The sequence below is a fragment of the Suricata suricatta genome, chromosome 9 (assembly GCF_006229205.1).
Source record: "Suricata suricatta isolate VVHF042 chromosome 9, meerkat_22Aug2017_6uvM2_HiC, whole genome shotgun sequence".
In the NCBI taxonomy this organism is placed as follows: domain Eukaryota; kingdom Metazoa; phylum Chordata; class Mammalia; order Carnivora; family Herpestidae; genus Suricata; species Suricata suricatta.
Genome location: NC_043708.1, coordinates 114,252,264 through 114,266,604, shown reverse-complemented (window position 1 = coordinate 114,266,604; position 14,341 = coordinate 114,252,264). Strand labels below are relative to the sequence as shown.

Here is a 14,341-nt window from a genome sequence, read left to right as displayed (position 1 = left end):
ACTTCTAGCTCTCTTTCATTTTGACATTGATAGCAGTTCATCTGTACCTTGATTATGGAAGTGATTATATTTGGCTTTACAACTTTGTAAACTTGCCTGACTTTGCATCAGACTGTAAAAGCTATGAAGATCTGTGTCTTAATTAGCTGTGTAGTCTTCATTTCACCTCATGTGACTCCGTATAGACCCATCTCCCCTCTAGAATGGGAAACAAATGAGAGCAGTGACTTAGTTTTTATGTTCATCATCTTATACACAGCCCCTAAACCACTGTGTGCATTTGTTGTACAAATGCCTGAATGGATGATTTAGTTTATAAATGAATGATGTAATTGAAATTAATTACATGGTAGAAATCAGAGTACCTGGGAAACATATTAGGAAATTTTGGAGATGTCTGTCCAGCTCACAATGACTCCATCCCCTTCCTCTAAAAACCATACCTCCAGTCACTCTGGTATAAAACATGTGGCCCCTGTCCTCTTGGCCATAATCTCTAGGTTAGAAAAGGAAGCCAAGCTGGGCCAATCTACTCTTCATCAGGGAATCTGTAATTCAAAATAGGCTTTTCTCTCTGTACTGCTATAAGTAATATTCTACAAAGCAGGAAAGTAATAAGATCATCTCTATTCTGCGAATAGAAAAAAAGATGAGAAAATGTATGGAGAAGCATGAGGCTATGAGAAGAGAATTGAGGGTGTGTGGGAAACAGGAACATGCCCTTTGTTAAGATCCATTTCTTTTTCCTGGGTCTGCCACTTGCCCAGGACCCATCATCCCTTGCAATCTGCCAGTGAGCCCAGTATGATTCTAATAATCCTTATTTTTCTTAAGACTGAACAAGTACATTGCTTTATTGGTAGCTAAAAAATACTTAAAGACAATAAAATTGCTGAACAATAGGACACTAAAGGTCAGTGAGAACACTGGCAATTTCAAAACTATAATCAGGGAAATAATTATAGAAAGATCTTCAGAACTGAAATCTAATCAAACATATTGTGAGAAAGCTTAGGACATTCTGAACTAATTATCAAAGGAGACCTAAAAATTGCTAATCAAGTTTATAAATTGTAAAGCCCAAGACAACATTTTGAATCTGGCTCACTGACTCATAGTTTCCTAATGAATTGCCATGATTCTTAAATCCTATAGTTCAGAAGAGTAAAAATTTTTATTATAAGTTTTATGTCAAAATTCAATAAAATTTTACTTGAACGAAAATGAGGCAATTTGTGGTCTTAATTTATCCCACCTTATATAAATATTCATGTTTCACTTCAGAAATACTAATGCTTAGATGACAAGGTACTGGCCCTGAATCTCTTGGGGATGTTATATTATATATAATTCAGTATGTGCACTGAATTATGTTTGTAAAGTACAAATATATCAGAATTTTGAAACATATTTTGTACCAAGAATTTCCTGTAGACTGCAGGACCTGTGTCCTATAGACCTGTGTATAACAAATGAGGAGACTAGAGTTAATTCTAGCATATGTTGTAAGATAAAGATCCTTGAACTTTGGGGAACTATCTCTTTGCTAGATGCACATAAATTGTTACCAGGGCCCTTTTCTTTCTTCAATATTGCAGCACCTCTTGGGCTTTTGGATCCCTCAAAGCTCTCCTGTCTCTCACTTGAAGCCTGTGGCAATAACCAGCTCTATGTGAATGTGCCCTCACACAGATGTACCCTGATTTAGTCTGTCTTTGAACACATGTACCTACTTCCCAACTGTAGCTTTTCTGTTGCTTGACCTTTGTGCATGTACCAGCTGTATACATGTGCAAGATAGCATTCAATGGGGAGGACCTTGGACGAATGGGGTATGGGAGTCAATAAGAAAATGTCCCCACTCCCCCAGACAACCACACAAACAGAACTGAGACATATTTCATACTTCTCAGACAATCCTATGGGATAGAGCAACCAGTGTCCCCCATTGGTAGACAGATGATGATGCAGCCTTGTTTGGGCTCACTCCTTTCACTACTCTGCTTCCATGTTTCCACAGTGTAGTGGTTTTCACATTTCCCTGACATTATTCTGTATCCCTGACCTTCACTTCTCTTCCCTGAAATCATGCTCCTCAATGAAAAACCCACACACAAGCCTTTGCCCCAGGCAAAGGCAATCCAAGTTGAATCAGCCACATCCAAAATTCTTAATATAATTAAGTTGAAATCTATAAGAATCAATAAGAAGTTTGTTCATACATTCTCTAATTCTATATCATGTATCCATTAATGCATCAAGCACAAGGCACTGAGGAGAGAAAGATGTAGCATACATGGACCATGCCCTTGAGTTTAGCTGGAGCAAAGGGGATAACCAGGGGGCAGAGACACAAACAAATTATTAGAATAACATGTGAATTCTACATCTAAGTCATGTACAAGGCACTGTGGAACTCCAGGAGAGGGAGTCTAGCCATGCCAAACACTTGAGGATTTGGAGAAGTTGGAGCTCCCAGGCACTGCTGTGAAAGCACAAAGTTCTAAATCCAATCTGGAAAATGGTGCAGCAGTTTCTTTTAAAGGGAAGATACACTCACCATGTGACCCAGCAGTCCCACACTTAGGTAATTTACCCAAGAGAAGTGAGAGCTTAAGTGGAAACAAAATCATGTACATGAATATTTGGAGTACTCTACTCACAATCACTACAATCACCAAAAACTGAAAATAATCCAAATGACCTTCAATGGGTGAATGGATAAACAAACTATATCCATACCATGGAAGATGAGTCACCAATAAAAAGAATGAACTATTGTACACACAGCAACTTGGATGAATTTCAAAGGCTTTATGCTGTGTGAGAGAAGCACATCCCAAAGGTTGCATATAGTCTGACTACACGTATACGACGTTCTCCAAAAGGCAAAACTATGGTGATAGAGTGTTTCAGGGTTGCTGGGATTAAGGCAGGGGGTGACTACAAAAGGGTAACACTAAAGTATTTTGGGATGATGAAACTATTTTGTATTCCTATTGTACGGTGGTTACATAAACATATATTTTTATTAAAATTCATAAAACTTCGTATCAAAAGGAAAAATAAATTTTTCTTTGTGATAATTTTAAAAAAATAAAATAAGGGGGCACCTGGGTATCTCAGTCACTTAAGCATCCAGCTTGATTTTGGCTTAGGTCATGGTCTCAGTGGCTCCATGAGGTAAAGCCCTGCATTTGACAACACGAAGCCTGCTTGGGATGCTCTCTCTCCCTCTCTCTCTCGGCCTCTACCCCTTTCTCTCTCTCTTTCTCTGTCAAAATAATTAAATAAAAACTTTTTAAAACTTAAAATTAAAATAAGAAATAAAAAGAGAATGAGAGTCAATGCTGTGTTTAGGATATGATGTTTAAATGAAAGAATAGATTATATGATGCCATTTTATTACATAACATGATCTGATATTATATGATACCACACTGTAATTATGTGATGTCACACTGTACACAGTGTTATATGACACCACTTTATCATATGACATCATGCTATTTATATGATGTCACTTTTCATGATGCACATTATGTGATGTGACATCACTTCATGTTATATGACATCATATTTTATACTCAACTTACCCAGCACAGCACATTCAAAACAGTAATTCACTAAAAATAAATGGTCAGATCTCTACTAGCTTAAGCCCTGGGAAGATCATGTATCACTGTTGCTCCTGTTCCCATCAAAGGTGTTACTGTAACTCTAAGGATACTGTACTCCATCTAAAATATATGCTAACTAAAGTATTCTCCTAGTCAACCCAAGTCTTCTACCATGATGAATGCAAATATATGAGTTATGTATTCCAGGATCCCCAAGTAAAGTCATTTGTTCAATCCTAACAAAACACAAGATTTAAAAGCAAAAAGGAAGCCCCTCAATCATAGATACAACAACCACACAAAAAAGAGATGTGACCACTTAGTAAAAAGTATGGGCTCCTCAGGTTAAAAAGTTTTATGGTAATCAAGATTTCTAAAAGCCCATAGAGTTAAAAATGTGACTTTAAATTATGAGAGACTCTTGAATATTGAAAACAAACTGAGGGTTGAAGAGGGAGGGGAAAAGGGGAAGGCGGGGATGGTCATGGAGGAGGGCACTTGTGGGGAAGAGCACTGGGTGTTATATGGAAACCACTTGACAATAAACAATAAATAAATAAATAAATAAATAAAATAAAATTTAAAAATATTGTTATTTATATGACCACTACCAAATGCTAACAAAATTTCATGTAAACTCCCACATATTTTTTAGTCTTTCAAATGCATGCTTTCTTCCTTTAAAGTGATCTCAAATAAACAACAAAATATTCTGTAAACACCCAAGAATTATTTAATGGAACCGCTCCACCCACAAAACACGTTTTATTGCATTTTCTTAATTGCCAGTGGTGACCACCTCTTAATATTACAATTACATTGTCTGCAGTGTAATTCAAAATAACTACATTTACAACAACTTGTAAATGTAATACATCAAATAAAATTAAAATTCATGACATTTTTACCAGTTTAGGTTTGGTGTTAGTCATTATTACATCAGGATTCTATGTGGATTGGCTCTCAGGTGTGGATAAAGAACATTTATCAACTTGGACCTTAGGCAAAACTTGGCAAAAAGGTTTGGAATCATTTAAGGGAATAAATTCTAAGAGGCTGTGAACACATTATATAAGGCTCAGTCAAAAGCATATATGTCGTGTTCTATGTGTAAGATTCTAGCAATGTGTTTTTCTACAAGTAACAAAAAAGAGAAATTAAGTTATAAAGATTTCTAGTGGTAGCCTAGAACCAAAGGAGCAATGCCATAGTAAATAACTGAAGTTTGCTCAAATTATCCAACTAATTTACAAAGTTTAAGTGGCTTTAGTTTCTATAGAAGTTATCTTCTTCGAATACTGCAGTAAATAAAATTTTTATAAAAATGTATTTAAAATATTTTAGCATACCTTATCTTGAAGGAAAACTATAAATAAAGCACTTGGCTAAAGAACATACTCCTTGACAGGGCTTCAAATTTATCTTTCTCATAAATCTATACACTCACATGAAGTACATTTTGGAAGTGGTTTGGGTTTTTGTTTTGTTTTAAGTAATAATACCAATAGAGATTACTGCTAAATCAGTAAGAAAAACCCAAAGAATATAGAAAATATTGATGAAAAGTGGAAAGATGATAGGGTTAACAAGATATCTGGTGAGCTCAATTTGCAAGACAGTCATGTCTCAAGTGGGGAGAGGCCCTACAACCTTGACACAGGGCCTGAGAAATGGAAAGGGAGAGCCACATCAAGCGACTTATGGGAGAGGGCAGGAGAACAGGTTCTGCTGCGTGGGGAAAACAGATGCACCATGGGGCACAGGGATGTGTGCAGACTTTTTGCACTCCTCTGGCCCTTTCAGTGGTTCATCTATTCTAATGTCAAGCTGCACAAACAGTAGGACTCTGACCTTGCTGATGTGACCTCCTGTCTCTTCTGGGGGTGCTTATCAAGCAACAGTTTAAAGATCTGGTTATCAAGTACAGGAGATGATAATATCTACTCCATATTCCTAATGTTAAACCCTGGAGGGGCCAAGGACCCATGCACTCAGACACTAGGGGTTGGAAAGACATCTCTCCCTCTCTTCCAGAACACAAAAAGAGAGGCAGTGGATAAAGGTTTCCTTTTTTCCATCAAGATGGTCACCTTCCATCTCACCCTCTTCACCAATATCTGGGAACAAGCTTTGAAATCTTTCCTTCCAGACTGTGATAGCAATTGCAAAGCCTATAGACAAAAGGTAATAAAAAATTAGACTCACCAAGATCAAGATGAACACCAGGGACAAATGAATTGAGAAAGAACATGAAGATAACAAATCCCAATACCATCAGGCATTTGGTGAGCAGAATCCTGTCTGATATCCTGTGCTATAAGAGAAGAAAATACAACTCATTTACTGAGCACAATCTTCTGTTTTCTGCAATGTGTCCTTCACGCTACATGACTTGAATCACTACAAATTTCTCCTTAAGATGAAAAATACAATATCTTGAACTAGAAAGAAGATAAGGTAATGCATTATAAAAAACTATAGATTTGGGATTATATCATTCAAAATCTTTATTTAAAAGTAAAGACAACAAATTTAAAATATAAGACAATCCTTTTATAAAACACCTGACTAAATAGCTTCTCAATATGATGCAGAAAGTGCTCCTAGCTTTATCATGAGCATTAGGTTCGATGTTGGCAAAACCACTGGGGAAACAACATTTAACTTCAGGGACCTGGCCACACATTTCCACAGGTGATATGTACTCACATCCTTTTAATTCAACTTTCCTCCTATCACACAAATCCCTGTTCATGGTGGCACCGAGGTTAACATATTCATGCAGTAACATGACTCCTGCTGAAGGCTTCTACTGTATCCTTTCATGTTCAAAGAGACCCTAGAACACACTTGGCAGTCCCATAGCCACCAAGATAACATCATTGGTAGCTTGTGGAGTTATTCAGGGGTGAGGGGAGGTGCCAGAAGACTCTATAGTACCTTCATTAACCTCAAAGTTGCAAACTTCCTTTAAGTGGGCCTGAGCCACAGAGCAAGATGGGATGAGGTCTCCAGAGGGTGTTGTGTTCCAAGGGCCATAGGTGTGTCGAGCTGGGGAAGGGAGCAAGATCCGGGCAAACTGGCACAGATGGGCCCTGAGTCACCATGCCCTACCCAAACAGGGCCCTATGTGAATCATGATCCACCATGTGACCTGACAACTGTGCCATGTCCTTTCTTAAGGATGGTCCTGCCAGATAGGGGTGTGTGTGTGTGTGTGTGTGTGTGTGTGTGTGTGTGTGCATATATATATGGATAGAAAGAGAGAGACAGAGACAGATATTTATGGGTATACATATGGATAGAAATAGATGTATAGAAAGATGGTACAGGTATAGGTAAAAAGATATAGAGATAGATGTGTGTATAGGTATAGATTTTCTCTCTGGATTTCTCTAGTCATACAGTTAAAGCTGCTGCCATAAGAACCACAAGCATGTTCTTCCCTGTTACATTAGGTCTGGCTGCAGTCCCTGGCCCCCTGTTCACAAATCATGTGAGCCACCTCCTGATTATCTGCCCTCCTTCCCCACCCACTGCCAAAGCTTGTGACTCAATTAGCCCCTATTCATCTTCTTCTTCCCACTTCTAAGGAAGGAGAGTTTGGCTAGATGAGTCTGTGATGGTGAATTAGGAGGAAAACAGCATGGCTCCTCACTTGTAAGGGGAGGCATTACTAACCTTCCATGCAGCCATCCTAATGATAGAAAGTATTACTATGGGAAGTTCCAGGATTGGAAATGGAGGAAGCAGATAAAAGAACATTCCAGCAACACTTTGCTGGTGTAAGTGGAAATGATCCAAAATTTATGCTTATCTGTTATTTTGGGTGTTTGTGACGTTTTCTCCTTTTGACTTTCTGGAGCTATCACAGTAAGAACTCTTAGATACAATACAAGCGCCTTGCTTTTCCCTTCCGCCTCTCCTCAGTCCTCATCCACCAATACACAGAGAGGTACACAATCTCTTCCGTAACTCACAGCCAGCATTACATGGTCTAGCAAAGCAGGCAGGTCTACAAAACCGTGGGGCCCAGAAAAGTGTCATAGCTACACCCTGCTTTCCTTACCCCAACTATCTCAGTGGGACAGAGATCGGGAAGAGACCCAAAGGACACATTACTCATCAGGACCACCATACCTAAAAGTCCTTTATAAAGAGATAAAATATTCCTATCATAATAAGAACACGGGTAATCAATCTCTCCCTAGGAAAGAAACTACCTGAATTTGAAATTTCACAAAGATATATATGTCTCCCAGCAGATCTGGAGCAGAGTTCACTCAGCCAGGAGCGGGCACTGTGTGAAAGCAGGAAAATTAGCAACATAACTGAAAAGTCAGAGCCCACCAGAAGTCAGAGCCATAGAACAGAATGTGCATTACACATGCCATCTCTGTCCTTAACGCTGTTCCGTCTCACACGGCATGCCTCGTCTGTCTCTGTCTCCACCTCTTAATTCACACAATGGGAACCACAAGAGCTGCCCTTTAGGATCAGGGAGGGCAGCAAGAACCTCAGGCACCCAGCCAACTTTCTCTGCAGCTGCATTAACCATAGAAAGGGCCACTCATTCTCAAAGGGTATTTTAAAATTTTTTAACTTTTCCATTTCAGAATAAAATAGGCCTATCATGTTTGGAAAATGATTTTTTCCCATTTACTCCTAGAAATAATTTATGCCTGTGTACAACTATAGGAATAAAAAGAGAAATTACTTTCAGTCTTAACTTTATATTAAGCAAGAGGGGAATCAGAAATCCCTGAGAGAAGAAACCACAATACCTTTTTTTGGAGTTCCTGGATATTGGTCTCCCAATTTTTATCTTCCTGTGAGATTTGTCTAAAAGAGAAAAAAGCAGACTCATCATTTTCCTGGAGCTTTTGAGCAGTGAGATCAGCAAGGCCGCAGCTAGTAACACATTTAGCGTGGACCTTTGGCCTACATACCAGACACTAAGTGACACCTGATATGGCCACACACTGGGCACACCTAGTCATGAAAGGTGACTGGTGGACTTGAGTTTATGGATTGGAAAAGATATTTCTGTATTTCCAAAGAAAAGTAATACAGGAAATGAATGGAATGTTAATAAGCAAATGTGCAAGCATATATATGTGTGAACATGATGAGCACAGAGAATATCAGAAGAATACTGACCAAAATGTAAACAAAAGAAATGACAGTAAGCTACTTTTGTTTTCCTTTATTTAGTTTCTATTTTTCTATGCTTTTTTTTCAAACTGAAGTTCTCTTATATTGACAACCAAACTAACTAAAGGAAAAAATTGTAAAAGAAATGCCACTTGCTTTAGTGGTGATTTTATCATTGGAAAAAATTGTAAAGAATTTATGTGTGCTTCCTCCCTCCTCTGGTCATGGGACCCTCTCATCTGTTTCAGTCACCCTCATTTTTTCCCACATGCCTTTCCCTTTAAACATTTCCTATCAGTTCATCTTTACTGCTTTATTTTCTTCCCCACCAACTAGGAAAAGGAGCTATATGGTGGAGAATTTAGTTTTATGAGCACTCACATACTATAAGTAAGTCTCAAAAGAGGCTGACCACACAGCCAGAGCAGACCCTATTGGAAATCAAAGGAGATGCAGGCAAATTCTGAAGACAATTTTTTAAAATAATAGATACAACAAAATCTGCAGAGCCAGCACTTGCCTTAGATCACCCTCATTGTAATCTGTCCTCAGTGACTGTAGCCTTGCAAAGCCATTGCCCTCTCCACACCTCAGATTTCCTATATGTGATCAACACAGGATGAGCTGATGGAAACTTGGTGAACCTCTGGGCCCACATGTTTCTTCACAGTTGTAACTCTGAGATACACCGAGTATGTCTTTAACCCCACAGCAGATGGGGTTGAAGGATGCTGAAGCTTGAAGGTCAGCGATGAAATACACTAAGGCAATTTATTCCTGCATCTTTCATTTACAAAGTTTCTCCCTTTAAAATCTATGCCTGTTGTTGAAGTCAGTCCCCAACCTGCAATTCAGGTCCCTACTGGAGCCTCAGAACACCAGGTCCTGCTTCCCCAGCACCACCTGGTGGAGGTGGGTGTTAGGCTAGGATGGGGCTGAGACAGTGCTTTGCTGTAGAAAGTAAGTCTCCACACATTCCCTGTAGCCTTTCCCCCAACTAACAGAACAGGTTTCAAGACCATACTAAATGACCCTCAAGGGTCAGTGCAGGCACCATGCTCAGCTCTTGTCCTGAGCCCAGAAACACAGGGCTGCTTTCAGCAAGCTGCAACAGGTAAGATCATTCACACTACATTCACAAGGATTTGCATTTCCTTTGCCTTGACAAACCCCTCATCCTGCCTAATCCCCAGCTCTGTGGCAGTAATAATCCAATGTCCCTGAAGAGGTGACATGCTTTTGCTTTCTCCTGTCAGCTCTCCCAAAGTGAATACATGTTGGAACTCAGCACCTCATCAGAGTTGGAGGAAAAAACTCACTTCTTCATTGTTACCTTTTACATCTCAGCTTTGATTAAAAGCGAATGACAGGAAATGAATTCAGTAAGACTTAGGTATTCTTTTAGGTCCCTGAAAATCAACTTCTAGGAGAGTATTTTGTTAATTTGTTTGTTATATTAACTGTTTTTGATTCTTGTTATATAACAAGTGTTATGTGTCAAGGTGTGACTGGCAGTGCTCGAGTGTAGATTCAATCCCCAGTGTCACTCTTTCCTAGCAATAGAACCCTGGACAAGTTGCTCAAATTCTCTGACCCTCAGTTCTCTCACCCTTAAACTGGGGCTGGTACCAGGACATATTCCAGAGATCTAAATGAGGGCGAGACAAAATAATGTGCCTCAGCAGACACTGGCATGAAGCTAGTGTTACTACTTTGTAGTACCATGAAGTAACTGAAGAATTATCATTTTAACCTAGTTGACTTGTACACTGTATGGCATTTAGACACCATAGGGGTAGTAGTAAATATGATATTGATACAATTCAACAATTGAGCACAACAGGTAAAATTGAGAGCTACTGCTATAAACCAAGAGAAGCCCAAGCAGGGCCTGGCTTGGTACCTGTGAAAGGTGTGCAGCCTTCGGGTCAGCAAGTGTTCCAGTGCTCGCACCTTCCCCAGGAGCAGGCCCCGAACCGCCGTTTCCTCTCGGCTGGCCGGGCTGATGCGCTGCGCAGTCAGACGCCAGACGTGGATCTCGTGCTTCAGTTCTGCAGGAAAGGAAAGCCAAGGCTTGAGTGTCCCACAACCTCAGACATCAGCAGACACCCACACCCCTCACAATCTTCCAAGACTATGAAACACATACCTGATGATGCACAGATCACCATGGACCAAACCAAAGCAGTGGCTTCTTAGCATTCATGTTATCGTAGTAGAGTCAGGAGACAAAGCCCATATTAAAAAATTACCATCAATGTGAAGTAATGTGATTTGGATGAGGAATAAATTATTGAATATACATATCAATGCTAGTACTTAACAACCTTTTCCCCTCCCAAGGAATTACTTCCTACAACCAGGGTTTGGATCTCTCTGCCAAAGTCCAGACTTTGACTAATCATTGAAGCAGATCTAATGAACATTTAAAATACAAGTGTAGTTCTCAGCAGGTTCTCAGCAGGAAGGCATCTGATAAAAGCAGGAGGTAGAAAATGCCCTGCCTCCTGACCAGGCCTCCAAGCTGAATGTGCATCTATGAAAGAATATAAATGAAAGACACATAGACAACCTTATGAAATGCTCAAATTAACAGAATGAGGCAAATTTTACCCATGAATTCAGACATCTTATGATGTAGAAGACTAAAGAGAAATGAATTGTCAATTCTTTGGCTCCTAAAATATCAAAATCTTTTATGAAGATTTACATTTAACTTCTATTTTATAGTTAAAGGTACTACATAAGTTTCCCCAAATATCCACCAAAGAATATAAGGAAGCAGAGTATTTTCATCAATCACCTCTTATGTGAAATGTACTATATACCACATATCACAAGAATTCAAGATGAACTTAAAAGACAGAACCCTTTCAAGCAGTATGAGAGCACTAGACAACTAGTTTAGAGCAGAGGCAAAGCAGGCTGATTATCTAAATACTGTGAGGTAGCATGTACTGGTGAGTTCGATGACTAGGAAAACACCACTGTTTAAGCCCCCTCTATTCAGTACACAAGAATTGATCACCTACTATGTGACAGAGCTACTGCAAGTTGTGTCAAAACCCAGAAAAGAGAACTGGGAGAGAACATGGGCACTAAAACCACTTCAGTTAACACATGTTTTCCTCTAAAGGCCTAGCCTTACAAATATGAAAACTCTTTGGAACTAAGATATAGAATGTGTTTCCATTCAGTTCATATTGACATTTTGTAGCTTGCTAAAATAAAAAAAATAAATGGGTATAATTCAAAGCCTCTTCAGAGAAACAAATTTATGATCTCCTTTCAGAAAGACTCAAATCTCATTAAACAACCTATGAGGTTATGAAAACATTAAAAGGAGGAGCAGGAGGAGGAGAAAACTGAATAAACTAGACTTCTGAAACACTGAACACAAAAATACCACACAGGGATAGAAAAGGGGAGATGAGGTCAGTGGTTTCAGTGAAGGTGTTTCATCCAATGCTCTGAACCACATTACACAAAAGATATCATTCAAAGCCTATCCATAAAGTACAGAGACTTTCCAGTCTGTCTTTCAAGGCACACTGGTGATGGTCACTTTCCCAAATGGTTGATCAACTTTAAAGAGTTAAACAAGAGCATAGTTGGTCTCTGAGGGCTAGTCCATGCATGCATGAAGGCTGGGAAGCCTGTCCCCATTGATGTGTGGAGAAGCAGAGCCTGGGAGTCACTGCTGCATCTGTGAAACTGGCCTTCCAGATCTCCAAGGCTCCTTTCTGCCAGGGTCCTCTCCAGAGGCAGCCTTAGCCCCTTTGTGCACAGCCAGAGCCTAGCTGCCTTCTAACACATCAAATTAAACATCAAATCAACAGGAGGAGCTATTCTCCCCAGATAAACTCATACATTAATTCTTAGGCAGTGTACTTTTGTTCTTCTAATTTTGAAATAAAATACATTATCACTTATCAGGGAATTTAGTTGAGAGAGGGATTTTTCCCAGGGAAAGGAAGCTCACTGCCTACCCCGAATCCAAGTGCATTTGCTCCTCAGTTCTCAGGGTTCCTCCACACCTCTTCTACCATCTCCATACCCTCTCTCCTCTGCTAAGCCCTAAGACAAGGTTTCAATAGGCTACTTGAAATTGTCCTCTGCATCTTGTGCCACTGGGTTCACAGCTAAACATTCCATCTTCCCTCCAAAAACTTTTCTCTCCTCTCATTTTCTGTTTTTAAATGACATATTAATCTTCCAGGTACATGGGACTGAAATGTCATTTTGGTCTTTTCAATGCCATTCTTTACTCTTTCTGGAATAACATTATTGGTAATGTCAGATACCATGCTAGATGCTAAAGGATAAAATTATTAAGTTATAGGATGGGCCTCCAACAAGTTAGAAAGAGATATAAGATATGTCATAAGTAAACATGAGCCTGGGAAGTACTGGGCCACCAAAGCAGTTCAGGATATACTGGTATAGTTCTCACAGGGTCCATTTGTTCCTGCCTCAGATCATCAGCTTGTCCAAGCCTCTTGGACTTGGACACACTTACTGATTCTGATTGCTCCTCAGTAACCTCTAATTGGAGTCATTTCCTACAAATCCACCCATGATTAGTCATAAAACACTGCTTATTCTATCTATCTATCCTATCGATAGATATCTATATCTAGATACAGTTATATAGATAGATACACAGAAAGAATAAATCTTACCTACCTTCCTATTTACCTATCTTCTAGGAAGATAAATCTATCTAGGTGATCTATCCAGAAAGATAGTAGACAGGCAGAGTCCTTCTTTCAAATTGGTTTCCAATGGCTTACAGAATAAAGCCAAAGGTCTTGAGGAAATACTTCAGATCCTCAAATGACAAGTGCTTTGTGAGCTCTGATCCTGCCATATCAGCTCATACCTTTTCCATGCTGGTCCCTGACCAGGGGATATCATCAGATGTCTAATCTCCACCTCTCTCATTACTTCCTATCTCTATCTTCCTGAACTTTTCAACCAACCTCCTATAGCATTACTTGGGGTTATCATATACATGGTACAAAAAGGTGAAGACATTACCATGAGATATGCTCTCTCACAGGATGTGGGGGCTGCCAGAAAGCCTAGAGAAGGGTCATCTAGCTCCAAGTGATGAGTCTTAGGGGAAAATGCCAAGGCTGGGAGTTGAAAAATGGAATTATAACACAATTATAGCCAAAAATGTAATAGCAAAAGGAAAAGGTGAAATGGAATGTTTTTAAATATTCAATTAATTCAAAAGAAGGCATAAAATGAAAGGAAAAGGATAAAGAAGAGAAGGCACAAATAGAAAACAACATGATGATACACTTAAATTTAACCATATTATTAATCATATTAAATAGAATCCAAACATACCAATTAAAAGAGAAATTATCAGGAATTGAATAAAAAAAAAAAAAGCAAGACCCAAGTCTTAGCTACTTCCAGGAAGTCCACTTTATTTTCTTTTTTTGTTTGTTTGTTTTTTTGGGTTTTTTTCTATTTATAATAGTTTATTGCCAAATTGGTTTCCATATAACACCCAGTGCTCTTCCTCACAAGTGCCTTCCTCCATTGCCACCTCC

General features: G+C 39.2%; 1 protein-coding gene across 1 annotated transcript in view; it reads right to left on the bottom strand.

The window, feature by feature from the left end:
- Positions 1-14,341, bottom strand: part of OCA2 (OCA2 melanosomal transmembrane protein) — a 406,012-nt gene that overhangs the window by 232,810 nt on the left and 158,861 nt on the right. The window contains exons 15-17 of the mRNA XM_029951989.1: positions 10,678-10,825; positions 8,405-8,462; positions 5,826-5,934 (exon numbers count right to left, since the gene is read on the bottom strand). Coding sequence (XP_029807849.1) covers positions 5,826-5,934; positions 8,405-8,462; positions 10,678-10,825 — 315 coding nt within the window. The remainder of the gene's footprint in view (positions 1-5,825; positions 5,935-8,404; positions 8,463-10,677; positions 10,826-14,341) is intronic.